At 38.8% G+C, this 18,329-nt stretch overlaps 1 protein-coding gene across 1 annotated transcript in view; it reads left to right on the top strand.

Moving 5' to 3' along the window:
* Nucleotides 1-18,329, top strand: part of LOC131040991 (uncharacterized) — a 152,986-nt gene that overhangs the window by 47,516 nt on the left and 87,141 nt on the right. Inside the window, exon 2 of the mRNA XM_057973969.2 lies at nt 6,534-7,415. Within this exon, the coding sequence (XP_057829952.2) occupies nt 6,534-7,415 (882 nt within the window). The remainder of the gene's footprint in view (nt 1-6,533; nt 7,416-18,329) is intronic.

An 18,329-nucleotide genomic window follows, 5' to 3' on the forward strand; every position in this document is an offset into this window, starting at 1 on the left:
CACAAAAAAAGAGATGGCTGATGAATACCAATCAGCGACCCACATGCCAGCTGGAAGGAGGCCGTACGGCTGCTGTAGTTATGCCCAGGCAGCCAAGGAACTCCCACGTGCCAAGCAATATACCCAACGTCCAAAGCCAAAGCTCTTCCAATGCTGAACTTGCACTCCAATCAAAGTCTGAAACCAAATGAAGCTGCCGAAACCTTCTATTGGGGTTTGCGTCCCAGTTCTCCAAAAATCGCTCCTCAGAGCAAATTCACAATGCCAAGTTTGAAGATGTAAAAAGATAAAAAAAAAGGAGCCAACATCTCCTTTTATCTCCCTCTCAAAGCTACTCGAACCCTAAAGGGAGAATATGCTTTTACCTTTATTAAATAATGGCATATTTTTAATTAAAAAGGCCTTTATGTATAGGAAAAACACCCCTTTCGTCAAATAACAAAACTCAAGGTGCCAGAAGGTCTCCGGATGATGAAAATAAGTTATAATAATTCAAGACCTTTCCAACGAGCTATAACACATATGCCTGCCTGACCAAAAGAAGCCAAAATCCCCTTATTACTCGAATTAGCTATATAAATAGCTTTATTTAATTAATAAGATGCTAACTTAGGAAATATTAAAAATATATCCCAAATAGCCGTATAATGTTCATCTGACTCCACAAGTCTGAAACGGAGCCTGCCACCTGTCTGTGACTATTGTCGGAAATCATGGATCCTTGAGCAATCTTGTCCCTAAAATCTAGGGATGCTCCTAGAAGCTAGGAAACATACCCAAATCTCCTGAAACTGAACCCAAGGAATAGTCTCATGGTAACCCAACCCTGGGTACTGTCAAATCCTCCTAAATAGTAGGAATAGCCTCCACAAAAGAAGGAAATGCCTCCTAAAATTAAGGAACTGGTCCAAACTGGTCCACTACTGCCAGAATACCAAATCCCAAACACTGAATATCCTCACTGAGTCTCTATCCACCACTGTCAGCCTACAAGACCCCAAAATAAGCTGACTCACATGTCTTTGCTAGACAGAGCTAAAGAGGGGACATGACAAGGAATCAATGCAAAGCACACTTGCTTGTACCATCCAAAAATTTCCTACCATCAACCAAACAAACTCTTGCATTTTTACATAACTTTTCTCTGACCTCCTTCAAGGGCTTCAACTTGTGAGGAACTCTATCCTTTTTCAAGGAATATGTGTTAGCACGATCATCATGGACAACACATCGATCAAACTTCCATGGCCTCCCTAGTAACAAATGACATGCATCCATAGGCATGACGCCGCATTACCTCATCATGGTAGTTCCCAATCTTAAATTTACTAAGTATCGCTCATAGACCAAAGCTCTATAGTCATTCTACAACCATTCAATCTGATATGGATGTGGACACTTCGTGCTTTCTAATTATAATGTTAACCATCTCTTCTGAAACAAGATTATCGTGCTACCACTATCAATGATAACATCACAACATTTACCTCCATATTTGCACCTTGTGCAAAAGAAACTCTTCCTTTGAACTAGTTCCATTTTTTTCAATTAACAAGGCTCTTCGAATGATAAGAGTATCTCCTCTTTTTGCATCTTTAGAATGCTTGGATTCATCTTCTTTATCTACATACGCAACTTGTGTGTTACCTTTATGTTTTCTATTTGTCCTTCCTTGATGTTGTGGACGCTCATAGGCTCAATGTCCTTCTCCACATTGGTAACAAGTTCCTTTGAAGCCTCCTCTTCCAAGGCCTTGTCGATGTCTTCCTTTTCCTCTCTGTTCACCATTATTTTGGTCACGAGGGCGGTAGGCATTATCTCCTTGTTGGTTTTGACTGGGACCAACTTCTTGATTCTTCTTTGGATCTTCATTTCATCCTCTGTAGGATCTTTCGATAGTCCTTCCACCACGACCTCTTCCTCTTTGCTTGCTTTTGAGTATTCTATTTAGCTTCTCTTCTACCTTCAACGCAAACTGATAAGCATCTTCTATGGTAGTCATTTTGACCAAACTTAGCTCCTCTTGAATACTTGGATTCAACCCATTTATATATTAGGCTATCTTCTCCTTGTTGACCTTTGAATGGCCTGTTTTGTTGATGACCTTGTAGAACTCTTCTGTGTACTTTTTGACAAACTTACCTAGTTGCATCTTTTAGCAACTCTAACTCATAATCAATGGAAATGAACAGTCTCTTTAACTTTTCCACCATTTGGAAGAAGGTGTGTTCTTTTTGGCAGTTTGTGCAGCCCTTTGTATCTTGCCCTAAGGTTGTACACCTTAGTCTTGCAAGTCCTCCAGGTGCAGTGAGCTCCTTGGCCTTGAGCCTAAACATTGTAATCAATTATTCATATTGTGAGTGATTGTCACCATTGTTTTTCCCTATTTAGGGTTTTCCATGTAAATCTAGTGTTCATGTGATTGTTATTCTTTGTGCTTTCATGCTTCATAATTGCAGTAACAAGTTAATTGTGATCTGAGGTTTGATCGATCAAAAGTAAAGTATTTTGAGGTCTGGACTGATTCACCACTGCTCGCCACCCCCTCTCCCCTTCCCACCCCTCCTCTCAGTCCTATGGTGTGTTCAACACACTAGAGGGTGCTTGAATGAGTTTCCATACCCTTTCATATAGCAGCCGTTGTATTTTTTCAACATCTGTTTAAACTGATTGTGCAATGGCAGAATAGCCTTTAGGTAAATCACTGTTGGTTTAAGCTTTGATCTTATCAATTGTTTGCAACCTGCTAAAGAGAGTCATTTCTTGGACCATCAATTTATTCTGTTTTGAATTTTGCTCATAGTATGATTTGAGACTTCGTTTTATACCTACTGTGGAGGGGAAAGCTAAGATAGCTGCAGGGATGAGTCCTTTTCTTGAGTCTTAGAATTCTTAGAATTTTAGATTTGACAATCTGACTAGTATTTAGAAAAAGAACTGTAGATTTGTTGCAATTGATGACTTTCCCTGAAGCTGATTGGTAGTTTGTAAGGATTGTTCTAATTTTCTTGATCTCTGACAACATAGACATGGAAAGGAGGAGAGTGTCATTTGCAAGTTGGTATACTGTGCATCTTGAGCCTTTTTCTACTGCACAAAGGCCCTGAGTTTTCCTTCAATATTTTTTGGCTATGAACATTCAAAGAAGAGTTTCATTCATGATGAAATAAAGATAGAGACTGAGAGGATCTCCTTGTCTTGATCCTTACATGGTAGAAAGAGGGCTACCCATTGGCAGAAATTTTGAATTTGAGGGTGCTCATGCAACAGTTGATCCACCCTTTATGTGCTTCATTGAAACCCAGTTTTCTGAAGGTTTGGACAAGAAATTGCCTATAGCTCCTATGAAAATGTTTAATCATGTCTAACTTAATGAATAGACTGAGCCAGTTGCTTCTATGAAAATATTCAGTCATGCCTAACTTGATGAATATACTGGGCTGGTTTTAAATTTTACTAGAATGTAGAAGCTCTTGGAAACATTATATACAATCTGTCTTCCTTGGACAAAAGCTGATTGGGTTGGAGTTAGTCTGGTTTCTACTAGCTATAGTTTTAGACATAATTTAAATTTTAGACCATATTGCAGGGAGCTATAGTTCTGAACTGATCCATGTTTGCTGCCTTCAATTACTTTGGGATGAGAACCAGGCAAGTTTCATTTATTTGTTTCAATATTTGGTTGTGGCAGTGCTTTTAAAAATTCGAGAGGCCTTCAGAGTCCAAGGTTGGATAATTTTGTTGATTTTCAAGTCCATGTTTTTGAAAACTTGAGGGACTAGGTGATTTTGTGAACAATTTTTCATTTCTTTTTATCATCCCCTATACCCACCAGTTGTGAGTGCTGTATGCTAGCGATCACTAAGCCTTTGTTCATTTCTATCTTCTTGGCCATGTTGTGAGTTTGCAATTTGGCCTTTGAGATGAATTTGATTGGACCCTTGCTAGGTCCCAGTTGATTTGTTTTTCTGTTTTGTTCGTTACTGACCATGGGCTGCAGTTCTTATTGATTTGGTTCTAGCAGGTCTTCTTCCATGAGTGCTTCAAAGAGTCTTTGCAAAGTGATTTGGTTCTCTAATTCAGATTGGGCCACGCTGCTTTTTTGTAAACTTTTTCCGGTTTGCTTGATTGATTGATGTCTTCCTCTTGTTGTTTCAGCACCTTGAGATATTTGTGAGTAGTAAATTGAGCAGTAGCTTTTGTCTTTACCAGGTCAGCAGGCTTGTGTTTATTCATCTCCTTTAGTGTGTTTGAAGGTAAAACCTCTGTCAGGTGGCCATGCTCATGGTGCAATCTTCATCCAAATGAAATGTTTCATAATGAAGTGATTGCTCCCATTCATTGCTTTCCATATCTAGAATGATTCAGTCAGGATAAGTTTGTTCTATATTGAAAATTCATGGAGTCCTTGTGGACTTTTGCTAGTATTCATTTAGAGAAGTGGGAGTTTTATCCAAACTGGAACTGTGCTGGGCAGATCTTCAGTTGGATTGAAAAAAGAGGGGCCCACCGTTTCATGAAGAAGCCTGATGTTTTGAGAAACCAAGTCACCTCTTGGAATATTCTATTCTTTTCTCCTTTTGAGGCAAGATTACCAAGAAGTAGCTCTTTTTCTTTTAGAGAAGATCTATTGGGCCATTTGGTTCCCAGCTTTCTTAAACCTTGAACTTTAAAGTTTTTGGCCCAGGGAATGCTTCCATGTATCTGCAGATCTGGGCTTTTTCCTTGATCATTCAGATTTATTGTTCCATTTCCTCTATTGAAAAGGAAATCTTAGGGAGGGTCTCTCTTTTGAAGTGGTAAACTGGGTTTTGTTATTCAACAAATGGCATGTTGAGAATGAAGGATTTGAGATCCTCCTCACAGATCTGATTATGTTCATTGGTTACTGTGGCTCTGAAGCTCTTGAGGGGGCCAGTTGAACTCTGATCTCTGAAGGGGGCCATTTCCTCCTTCCTCCTTAAAGGAGGCTTCCCATTGAGCAACGTAACTGTGGCAGGTGAGAGAAAAGAAGTGGGAAGGAGGGTTGTTGCAAGAAAGAGATGGTGGAATGGGGAACATCAGAGATATATCTACCTGTTAGATATTAGGTAGCATATTTTTTAGTCCTGATTTTTCATTAGTGATCCTTCTATGTTTTATGACTGATGACTCTGATGTATTCAGTTGTAATACCAATTTTATTTCCAATTCTCTATTGTTTATAGTTTGATTAGTGAAAATAGGCACATTCTCCCATTATAAACGTGCTATATTTCTTGCAATGGAATTTAGAGCAGAAGTTCCAATTCTCTTTAATCTTTTTCTGTTTTCTCTGTAGTTTGGACAGAGTTTTCATTTGCCCCTCTTTTTCTCTCCTAGTTATTAAGAGAATATAATAACTATTCATTAAGGTAAGCTTAAGGTAGTAGTCTCCACGCACACACACACACACACCCACACCCACACCCACATCCCCCCTCCTCCCCTCCTCCCCCTCCGCCCCCCACCCCCTTGCAATGGAGTTTTGAGTCACAGTTGTACTCTTTTCCTTTGATGTATTCCTGTCTCAGAGAAGGCTAATGCTTATTTAAATAATTTTGTAATTGCTGTTGTAATGTATGCTTGGCTGGAATTAGTATCCAACTTGTTTAAGATTGTGATAAATAGTCGACCAATACATATGTAAGCTTGAGGAAGAAGATATATGTAGCTAAGTCCAGCAAAAAGGGATTTGAAGTGGGTTTGCATTACTTACAATCTGGAAATATGGTTCCCCTCTTCTTAAACATTAAATGTGTTTTGAGCAGTGAAATTGGCATAGAAAATCTCAGTTCCAAGTCCCTTGTGGTCTTGCGTAGCATCAACCTGCACCAATGACACAAAATATTGTACATTATAGAGTCTGATTTTTAAAATAGTGTAAATATAGAGATTGGTTTGTACAGTTTGATCTTTAACAATGGTGTAATTTTGGATGGAGAATTTCTAACTATTGCAATGTATTCATCAGAATCAGTAATTAGAACTTTGATTTGAATAAAAACAGAAACATTCTTATTTTGAAGTTTCTTTCAAATTTACAAAGAGACTAGGTCTAGTGAATTGAAGACAAGGAAAGAACCTCTAAGACTCATTTCAGCTTGTTTCCAAGAGTAGAAAGATGATTGTATTTCTGAGTATGTAGGATAGTTTAGATTTGACAATTCAGAATGACATGGCTTCTGAACTGATAAGCATGCCCTTTATGCAAAATGAGAAAATATTTAATCTAACTTGCACATATTCTCTCATTTCTGATAAGATTGGACCTGATACTGATGGGAATTGGCAGTAAATCATAGGAATAAACTAATGGTTTGAGGCTACTTTGTTGGTCTGCCTGTTGGTTAAAATCTTTTTAATTGAAGAGGTTGTGTTTCTAAATGTCTTTATATGACATTGATTTTTTTGTATCACACATGTTTGGAGTGATTGAATTTTCTATATCAAAATTGTGATATCCAAGGATGCCCATATTTCTAAGCTAATAAGTACTGTATTCCATCTGCCAGGATGCCTCCCACAGGATGTTAGAAAACAGCAGCAAGAAACTTAAGAGAGCGAGGAAAGGACAGAGAACTGATCAACAGGAGGATGCAAAAACTCAAACGGTATTAAATATAGTTTCAAAGGTCATGAGAGAAAATTTACATACAGTTTCCGAAGTAAACGTGCAACATAATACCATTGTGAATTGGATAAGCCCAGAGAAAGTGCAGGTTTCAGGCTTCAATAAAATTAAGTATGATGATTCTGCTATGGATGAATGTGTTGATAGTGATGAAAGTGATGAAGAAGACGATGACGCTGATGAAGATAATGAGGATGAAGTTGAAGACAAGAACACAGAAGGAAAATTCTCAGGAAAGAAACTGGTAATGAATTATGACAAATGTGTGGGTACTGAAATGGTATTTCAAGAACCAGAGCAATTGTCTATGGTATTAGATGATGGTAAAAATCTGGTTGTAAAGGTAGAGATAAAAAATAACCAAAATGAAGGATCCCTGGCAAACAAAGATGATGTTAATGGAAGTGATATAAGTGTAAAAGGGAGGATTAAAAAAACAAAAGTACGGATGAAAAATAAAAGGTATAGGTTGTTAGATGTCAAGAAATTGTCTAGCCATGAAATTGGACCTGTAAGAAGTTCAAGTAATGTTTTGTCTTACAAAAAGTTTCCAAAAATGGCTTTTTGCCCAGAGGAGGTCAAGAGGATAATGGAATCAGGTTTACTTGCAGTGAAAAATGCACAGTCCCATACAATACGAAAAATTATAGTGTTTTCTTCTCTTGGAATAAGACATGGATGTGAAGATATGTATGAATTGGACTTCAATTGTTTCAGTATTCTAAGGAGAGGAGAACCTTATGCATCTCAACAAGATCCTGGGGTACATTATCCTTATCATTTAAAACTTTATTATTATGTATGCACTTTTTCAATTTTTTGTCTGTATATAAGCACTTGACAGCAGAACAATTTGAATTCTATACTCATATTGGAGTAGCTCTGTCATGCATGCTATTGCTATATCATAACTGTAAATTGGTTTGGGTCCTATTATTTTGCAAACATTGTCTGATCATGTTTTTGCTTCTTGATGATTGGTTTAGACTTTTGATCAGATAACTTTGGTTGAGGCAAATTTTCTATATGCTTTCTCTCCATCGAGTATGACTATGTTGACAAGCACATTTCTCTAGTCCCTGTGAAATTGTATCCTGATACTTTTGTTGACATGTTTAAAAGATTTCTAGCAGGGTTAATCATTTTTGTCAAAAAAATGTGAAAATATTTTATCATTTAATTACTGCAAGTTTTGGTCTTATTTCTCAGGTTTTGTAGCAAGTGCCTTCTACAACTTAATAAAAGTTTGAAGCTAGACGAGTCCTTGAAATATTTGTGAACAATTATGAATTAATTTCAATCCTAGAGTTGCAAGAAAATGGAGTTATGGATTATGGAAGCTGACATTGTTTTGTAGATGCATCATTTAGCTATGCAATTTTGCTTGCTTTTGTCATTTTTCAAGTTCTAGCCATATTGAAATTCTTTGACATTAATCCTACAATTAAGTCATATACACTTCGTCTGTTTGTGGAATATAAAATATAACATACTTTCTAAGAATGCCCTATGCTACAAGTACATGTTGACTCTATAATATAACCTATTTCATGTACAACTCACATGATTTGGCAATATAACTAGGTGAGTTTTCAGGGAGGCAGAGAACATTTTTGTAAATTGTTACACTACCACAAATACTAATTGTAGAAGAGGATTATAATTACATACCATAACCTATGTTGTAGGGTCCGCCCCCTGGCAGCCTAGGTATTGGTCCAGTTCGAACCTAGTCCTGATTCCGGTTTGGTTCACTTGCGAGTTCAGCTAGGGTGCACCAAACAGAGCATTGGTTCATCCTGGGCGAACCCAGATGCCCAAGCACTCAAATGTTTGTTTTTTTTGCAAAATTTTAACAAATTTTAAAGTCCACCTCCCTTTGCAACCCTAAAAGTGACTTTTAAAACACATGAACGTTTCAAACCTCTCATTTGGTGTCATTTCTTTTGCAAGAAGCTATTTTTTTCTTGCAGGTTGAGCAAAGTTTTGCTTGTGGCATCAAATATAGGGAGTTGAAGATCACTTGTTGAAGCTTGATCAAGTGTTGCAGCCCCATTCCTACTCATTTGCAAGCTTCCATTGGTTGGAAGAGGTAAGTTTTTTTCATTTTTTTCATTCAAACTGAATCAAACATGAAACAAATTATTTGTTTAGTTTGTCTATTTTTTCCCATTCTTTTGTTTTTGTTTTTTATTTTGAATGTGTTCGTTAAATTTCTTGCCATAGGAACTAGAATGGCAACTAGCTCTACCTCCACAAATGAACAACAAAAATACAAAACAGATCTAGGCTCTCCTCTATGGAAATACATTGATATTATACAACTGCTTGCAAGAGGTGGGGCATTCCTTTGGAAATGCAAGGGATGTGATGTTCAACGTTCTAGTTCATATTTTTGGGTGAAAGGTCATTTGTGTGGAATACCAAGAAGATGCATCAAAAGTTGCCTTGGAAAAGATGGTGTGCCTATACCACAAGAGATAGTTTTAAAATATATTAGGGAGCAAACTGAATCAGATGTGAGAGAAGGACATAAGATTAAATCAGCCCATGTCAAAAAAATCAAAGGGAATGTAGCCCCCATCTAATCCCAATATTGTGGTAGAAGACCACCCATTTTTTACGACAGCTGAGCTTGAAAGTGAAGAACCCATTGTACACAAAGATTAAAGGGACCTTTGAAAAGTGCATTTCAAAATGAGAGTCGAGACATTGCCGACCAAGATGTAGCAAGATGTATATATGCAAATGGGCTGGCTTTCAATGTTGTTTGCTCCCCATATTTGAAAAAGATGTTGAAAAGTGTTAATGAAGCTCTAAGAAGGTATAAGGGCTCGGGTTATGAGAAGGTGTGTGGCACCTTGTTGGAAAGAGAGGTCAAGGGGGTTGAAGATGCATTGAAGCCCATAAGGGATTCATGGACTGAGACAGGTGTATCCATTGTTGCAGATGGGTGGAAAGATTCAAGAAATTGTCCATTGATCAATGTCATAGCGGTGTCCCCTAAAGGGGTAATGTTTTTTTGAAAGCCGTGGATTGTGAGGGGCAGGTAAAAGATGAGCAATTTATTGCTGATATTCTCATCTCTGCCATTGAGACAATGGGAACCTATAATGTTGTTCAAGTCATAACAGATAATGCAAAGAATTGTAGAGCTGTTGGTTTGTTGGTTGAGGAACAATATCAACATATCTTTTGGACACCTTGTGCGGTCCACTGACTCAATCTTATGTTACAATAGATTGGGGATAAAATTGAGTGGATCAAAGAGGTGTATGCAGAGGTTGAGGACATCCAAATGTTCATCACCAACTACCACATGTCTTAAGGATTTTTAGATCATTTTCAAAATTGTTGCTATTGAAGGTAAATGAAGTATTATAAAATTTTAGATTTTCCGACTTTCATAATTTGATTGTGTAATGCATATTCTTCTTTAAAATTTGTCCTAAATTTTTAATCATTTTGCTTTGATTTCTATTATAGGTTGTAGAGACCTGTTAAACCTCTTACACAATCGTCTTGAGATGACTTGTGAAAGTTAAAGAGGCACTTACTAATATGTTGATTAGCCAAAATTGGTCTATATGTAAGCAAAGCAGCATTGAGAGGGCAACAAAAATTAGGCAAAGGATATTAGATGAATGATAGTGGGATTGTGTGGAGTATCTCCTTTGTTTTATCAAGCCCATTATGAGCTTGATTCGCTATACTTATGTTGACGTGGCTAAAATTGCATTGCTACGACTCTATCCAGCCAACGCAGGATAGAATGGTCTTGTGGAGTATCCTATCCTTTTTTGAGATAAGGAAATCCCTAATGCTGTTTCAATTTGATCAATGGGGACGACCTCAAGGTTTCGATTGTCAGGTCTTGACTGCAGGATAACTTAGTGATTGATGTGATTTGCTGGGAGAACAAGGGGACTTATGATTTTGCAACAAGATGGTCTGCTGCGATTTTCGGATTGCGATAAAAGTCAAAAGGGAAGGGTTAAGGAGACCTAAGGACAAGGATGATAACAGTTGATGTAGCGGGTAGACAAATTTCGATAAACCAGTTCTTGTTTCGCCAGAGACATCCTCACAACTAGACAAGAACGGTGCAAGCTCCAAGGGATGAGGGATTTTCAAATCGAAGACACACGTTTTAGGCACCTAATTTTGGCACAACCCAAGACGAACACCTGTAGTTGAACTAAGCACAATTTGGGCTCAGACTAACCATGCATGGTGACCTACAATCAGCAGACCCCCAATGGTATGAACCAGAAATGCATCAAATACCCTTCCACACTTCACCATTAAAATCCGTGCACTCTAAAATTAACTAGCTGAAAGAAACCATACAAACACACTAAAACAAAGACAACAAACACCATATTTCAATGTTCATATATTTGCTTCAGCTGCCATTACAACAATTTTTGCAACATCTCTATGCTATGCCTAAAATCTAACCTATTCTAACTCTAAAATCTAACTACAAAATTCTAACCCCTTTACATGTCGAACCGGTGGCCAGGATTGACTGTATCGAAGGGTTGCAATCTGCCTTGCAGAGGCTGGCAGTTTTAACCCATGCCTATTAAACTCTCAGTCATCTATCCAACCACTATCTCAACTGCCTACCACTATTTGGCTTTAATTTAGGTCTATATGGTAGTTGAACATAACTAACCTGTGTCCCATCTGTTTTAAAATATCTTGAGTGGGGCCCGCAGGCACTTTTACAATAAAACAGTTTCAGTTTTCAGAAACTGAACTTTTGGAATTAAATCCAACTGTGTATTTCTCGAGAATGCATAGACTTGCAACATTCAGAGTGTTCTTTGGGCTTTGGTCCAGGTGGTGGACTTTAGCTTGTTGTTCAACGATTCAACAACACGCTTCCCAATGCTTGGTTATGATCTCACGCTTTGCATCTTCTTCTCTAGCTTTAATTGCGATCAAGGCTCCTTGATGTTTCAGGCTTTCTCTTGGTTCTTTCGGATGATGCCTTAGACCTGCGAACAATCAATCTCACTTTAATAAATCAATTTGAAAAATTAATTAAATTAATTTAAAAAACATTAAATTTTTTAACGCCTGGCTTCGTCTTGTGGGGTTCGGGCTTGAGAAGCTCTTTGTGAGATGTATCTTTTCGGCTTGTATGGCTTCTTTTTACCTTTGTCGGCTCAAATGGAAATTGCACATGAAATCTGGAGTTTTAGTTTCTTCGGCATGTTTACCTGTTTAGTGCGATTATATTTATATTTCTCAATTTCGACCAAGAAGCCGATTTTGCAAATTTACTTGATGTCTAATTTGACTGATTACTTCCTTGTTTGCTCTTTTCGGCTTGGAGCACACTTTTGAGAACTTTAACTCTTTGAAGTTTCCTGCGTGGATGAGTGTTATCGCGCGATTTTCGGCCTAAATCATCATTTTATTTCATTTTCGGCTAAAAAGCCACTTTTGCGAACTTGTGAACTCCTTAGCCTTTCGGGTCAAATGATTACATTTCGCGATTTGTTAGCCGTCTATTATCTTTTCGGCTTGTCTGCTTATTTATCGCGAAATATGGTTTCATTAATCTTTCGGCATTTTGGATGATTCGCGAGGTCTTTTACTTGTCTTATTTTGGGCAAATGATTTTCGGGCAAAGAAGATGGATTGCGCGATTTTGACTTCCGAAGATTTTTTGAGAGATTGAGGCGAACTTAACCCTTTGGTTTTTGGCCTAAAATGGGGAATGACGCGATTATATTCACTCTCCCAAGTTTTCGGCTTATTGAGACCCTTTGCGAGATTGTGAAGCTTTTATCATTTTCGGCCTAGAAGAGGTGTTTGCAAACTCGATTTTCTCCTTTCTGCAATTTGAACGCCTAACTTACAAAAACTCGGGCATTCTACTTGCCTCTTCTACTAAGAACGAATTTCGGGCTTTATGGTGGATTTGTGCGAACTGCTTTACTTCTCACAAAAATGTTAAAAATGTCGAGTTTAGATTTTCGACTCCTCTCCTTTTAAGTGCCCCCCTTTTGCTTCATTGTCGGGTCACATGACCATTTTGTGCGAACGTGAATCCTCCATTATTTCGGCCTATATACCTTGGAATACGCGATTTTTGAAATTTTCGGCTTGGAGGTAGATTTCGCGAGATTTGGAAGACTTTAAGTTTTCTGGCCAAAAGGAGATTTCGCCCGATTCAAAGTAAAAATGAGGTCGCAAACTGAATCAATTTACCAACCTTGAAAATCAAGTGTGTGCAGTGAAATTTATTCTAGCTTAGAGAAAGTTGAGATATCATTGTTCAGTTAATGCAAGCTACCTTGCAGACTCATACTCCAAAAGCAACCTGCATATTGCCTCACTGCCAACAAGCATCCATAGCCCCGACAAGGTTATTGCCTGTAAGCTCACAAAGATTGCTCTGTTTCCGATAAATTTTCTTTTTTGAATACCGACAGAGGTGTCTGCATTCCCAAAACCAAGCAATTTGATATGTCTTTGCTTTTCAATTTCTTTTTTTTGATTTTTTCTTTATTTTTCAGTTTTTCATTGTGGCTGGTAAGCAACGAAGCCTACGTGGGATTGAGCGTTACAGTGATCGCTGAAGCAGAGCTTCAAAATTTTCACTTGCAATGACTTCCCTTTGATAAAACAACAAACTCAAGCGATTTTAAGCGTTTAATGTGTAGTGATCGCAATTTCGGTGATAAAACGTTGTAAGCAACTAAATTTTTAGAATGACCAAGCCTTTAGACAAAATGAGCTGACTATGGGGGCAACTGTCAATTAGGTGCTCTACCAAAGTCGGCATCCAAGAAACAGACTGGAAAACATCCTGACTTTGTACACCAATGCTGGGGAAAGCAAACAAACCCCTACAAAAACGGAGACAACCCCTTCCAAAAGGACACCTACGCTACGACAAAGCAAACTAAACTAAAGGAGAAAACAAGAAATCTAAGCTAAGAATAGAAAAACAAACTACTCTAAAACGGAAAACAAAACCTAGATTAGCTATGTACAAGGAGAGACCGATTGTACAAAATGTGGACTATATGCATGCGTCCCTAATCCATGATGATTTTTTAATATGTGCAGCAACAACCGGGCAACGGGGACAATTCTAAGCTTGGCTAGTTTGTCTTTGAATTCTGAAAAGAAAATTTTCAATTGGCCACTCTCAAGTTTAACCAGGACGTCAGGTAGTATTATCAGTTGAGGAAAAACATTAGGTTCGTGGTTAATCCATTTATAGGTTGCTTTCCCAGAATATTCAGAATCAAACTGAAAATCTTCAGAGTTAACAGTAGAAAGGAAACAAACAACCGGGTATGTTTCTGAGTCGTGCGGGGTGTTGTGCGGCTGAAGATCTTCAGTAGCCTCAGGAGGTCGCAATTGGTGGTATAGCATCTCGCTCGCGTTTGGTGTGTGCAAATCAGCAGCAAACTCCAGAGGTTGCATAGGCTGAAAATCAGTATGGAACTCGAACTCGGGAAAGTGGAATGCATTATCCACCGGTGCATCTTCAGGTTGCATGCGGCTTTATGCACTTCTGTCAGCATATCTTCAAACAGTAGGGACTCCTTGATTGATTGATCCTCAAAAGTGTCTTCAACTGGCTCTCGGATTGTATCGTCCATTGGCGGGGCTGCTGCAAATTGCTCTTCAACTTGGGGCTGCTCTACGAAGCTCACTTGATTGTCTTCTTCCGCCCTGACTTCATCAAGTGCAGGGACAACACAGCCATCTTCTGTCACATCTTCTTTTGGCACAAGGATAGCAAAACAATCATTTGCTGCCACATTCTGATTGACTAGTTCATTTTGCTTGGCACTTGGCAATTCCATCCTAACATCGTCAGAAGGTGTGGTGCTGTATTGATTTTGCGTCCATCTATATTCGTTTGCAGCGAGATAGGCACTCCACACTTTGCTAGTGATGGGCTCCTCTGGTTCTTTTAACAGTCCAAACTGGGCTTTGACTTGACTGATTGCCTCCATGCATAGCGAGCAAGTGAATTCTGAATGTGGAGTGTGGTGAATTGTGCACCACCAAGGTGACAACATGCTCTCCAAGCATAACTCCTCGAGACCAAATTGGTTCCCAATCTGATCCTTAAATCTTGTAAACTCATTAGTGCTAGATAGAGGACTAGGGATATTCGACTATGCTAGCTCCTTCGGTTTGGGGATATCCCAGAAAAATATCTACCCCTGCAATGCTAACTCGACTCTTGATAGAAACGTCAAGTAACTCAACTCATCGTGCTTTGTGGTGCCATGAATCCTGCAGTGACCTGCGGATGTGAACTCGAATAACTGCCTTGGATACAGTTGCAAACTCAACCTTTGCTGGATCTGGAAAATTTCAGACTGCGGTCAGTCTTCATGAAGTGACTGACTCAACATTTTGACTCAGATTTTTTTGTTGTTGGTATTTTCAGATTTTCTGGTTTAACAGGGATCTTGCATATCCCGAATATAGCATTGGAAAGGTCAATTAGACTCAACTTGCTGCAAGGAACCTGATAAGGCCCTCCTAGCGCCAATTCTATTGACGTGGCTAAAATTGCATTGTGACGACTCTATCCGGCCAATGCAGAATAGAATGGTCTCGCCGAGTATCCTATCCTCTCTTGAGATAATGAAATCCCTAATGCTGTTTCAATTTGATCAATGGGAACGACCTCAAGGTTTCGATTGTCAGGTCTTGACTGCAGGATAACTCAGTGATTGATGTGGTTTGCTGGGAGCACAAGGGGACTTACAATATTGCAATAAGATGGTCTGCTGCGATTTTCGGATTGCGAAATAAAATCAAAATGGAATGGTTTAGGAGGCCTAAGGACAAGGATGATAACAATTGATGCAGCGGGTAGACAAATTTCGATAAACCAGTTCTTGTTTTGCCAGAGACACCCTCACAACTAGACAAGAACGGTGCAAGCTCCAAGGGATGAGGGATTTTCAGATCGGAGACACGTTTTAGGCACCAAATTCTGGCGCAGCCTAAGACGAACACCTGCAGTTGAACTAAGCACAATTTGGGCTCATACTAACAATGCACGGTGACCTACAATCAACAGACCCCCAATGGTATGAACCTGAAATGCATCAAATACCCTTCCACACTTCACCATTAAAATCCCTGCACTCTAAAATTAACCGGCTGAAAGAAACCATGCAAACAGACTAAAACAAAGACAACAAACACCATATTTCAATGTTCATATATTTGCTTCAGCTGCCATTACAACAATTTCTGCAGCATCTCTATGCTATGCCTAAAATCTAACCTATTCTAACTCTAAAATCTAACTACAAAACTCTAACCCCTTTACAATGAGAGAGGCCTCTGCCTTTTATAGAATTTACATGTCGAACCGGTGGCCAGGATTGACTGTATCCAAGGGTTGCAATCTGCCTTGCAGAGGCTGGCAGCTTTAACCCATGCCTACTAAACTCTCAGTCATCTATCCAACCACTATCTCAACTGCCTACCACTATTTGGCTTTAATTTAGGTCTATCTGGTAGTTGAACATAACTAACCTGTGTCCCCTCTGTTTTAAAATATCTTGAGTGTGGCCCGCAGGCAGTTTTACAATAAAATAGTTTCAGTTTTTAGAAACTGAACTTTCGGAATTAAATCCAGCCGTGTATTTCTCGAGAATGCATAGACTTGCAGCATTCAGAGTGTTCTTTGGTCTTTGGTCCCGGTGGTGGACTTTAGCTTGTTGTCAGCGGTTCTGATCTCACGCTTCCTAATGCTTGGTTCCGATCTCACGCTCTCATCTTCTTATCCAGCTTTAATTGCGATCAAGGTTCCTTGACGTTTCAGGCTTTCTCCTGGTTCTTCCGGACGATGCCTTCAACTTGCGAACAATCAATCTCACTTTAATAAATCAATTTGAAAAATTAATTAAATTAATTTAACAAACATTAAATTTATTAATGCCTGGCTTCGTCCTGTGGGGTTCGGGCTTGAGAAGCTCTTTGTGAGATGTATCTTTTCGGCTTGTATGGCTTCTTTTTATCTTTGTCGGCTCAAATGGAAATTGTGCATGAAATCTGGAGTTTTAGTTTCTTCGGCATGTTTACCTGTTTAGCGCGATTATATTTATATTTCTCAATTTCGGCCAAGAGGCCAATTTCGCAAATTTACTTGATGTCCAATTTGATTGATTACTTCCTTGTTTGCCCTTTTCGGCTTGGAGCACGATTTTGAGAACTTTAAACTCTTTGAAGTTTCCTGAGTGGATTAGTGTTATCGCGCGATTTTTGGCCTAAATCATCATTTTATTTCATTTTCGGCTAAAAAGCCACTTTGCGAACTTGTGAACTCCTTAGCCTTTCGAGTCAAATGATTTCATTTCACGATTTGTTAGCCGTCTATTATCTTTTCGGCTTGTTTGCTTATTTATTGTGAAATATGGTTTCATTAATCTTTCGGCATTTTGGATGATTTGCGAGGTCTGCTACTTGTCTTATTTTGGGCAAATGATTTTCGGGCAAAGAAGACGGACTGCGCTATTTTGACTTCTGAAGATGTTCGAGAGATTGAGGCGAACTTAACCCTTTGGTTTTCGGCCTAAAATGGGGAATGGCACGATTATATTCACTCTCCCAAGTTTTCGGCTTATTGAGACTCTTTGCGAGATTGTGAAGCTTTTATCATTTTCAGCCTCAATGATGATTTCGCGAAATTGTGAAGCTTTTATCATTTTCGGCCTCAATGAGGATTTCGCGAAATTGTGAAGCTTTTATCATTTTCGGCTTGGAAGAGGTGTTTGCAAACTCGATTTTCTCCTTTCTGCAATTTGAACTCCTAACTCACAAAAATCGGGCATTCTACTTGCCTCTTCTACTAAGAACGGATTTCGGTCTTTATGGAGGATTTGTGCAAACTACTTTACTTCTCACAAAAACGTTAAAAATGCCGAGTTTAGATTTTCGACTCCTCTCCTTTTAAGTGCCCCCCTTTTGCTTCATTTTCAGGTCACATGACCATTTTGTCGGAACGTGAATCTTCCATTATTTCGGCCTATATACCTTGGAATATGCGATTTTAAAAATTTTCGGCTTGGAGGTAGATTTCGCGAGATTTGGAAGACTTTTTTTCGGGCCAAAAGGAGATTTCGCGAGTTTTGGAAGACTTTAAGCTTGCATTTCGGCCTTTAAGGACCTTATTGCGATTTGAACCTTGTCTTTAGTTTTCAGGCTAAATGAAGTGTTTGATGACAGATGCGATGGCAAAATGAATTCGCCCTATGACTTCGGATTTGCAGGGTCAAGATGGATTCGAACTACGGAATGAATCACTTCCACGCGAGGGCAAAATGAGAGGGGGTCCCTTGTCAATGACAGGGTGGGGTGTGTAAGACGCACAACACTAACATGGGTAGGCTTTGCATAGGAGAGGTGTATGATGACATTCACTCAATGTTTGAGAAGATGAAGTGCATCATAAGTGCAAAAGAGCAGGAGGTTGAGGAGACTTTCTTCAAACAATTACATGCAATTGTTGAAGAAATATGGAATAAGATGACCACTCCATTACAACATCTTGTGTATGCATTGACTCTAAAATATTACAACAATTAGTATTTTGATATGCCAAGAAGGCTTCCCCATATAGAGATTTAGAAGTGTCTGAAAGGTACAAGGCAACATTCCTTAGACTCTT

Source organism: Cryptomeria japonica, chromosome 4, assembly GCF_030272615.1.
Source record: "Cryptomeria japonica chromosome 4, Sugi_1.0, whole genome shotgun sequence".
NCBI classification, from domain to species: Eukaryota; Viridiplantae; Streptophyta; class Pinopsida; order Cupressales; family Cupressaceae; genus Cryptomeria; species Cryptomeria japonica.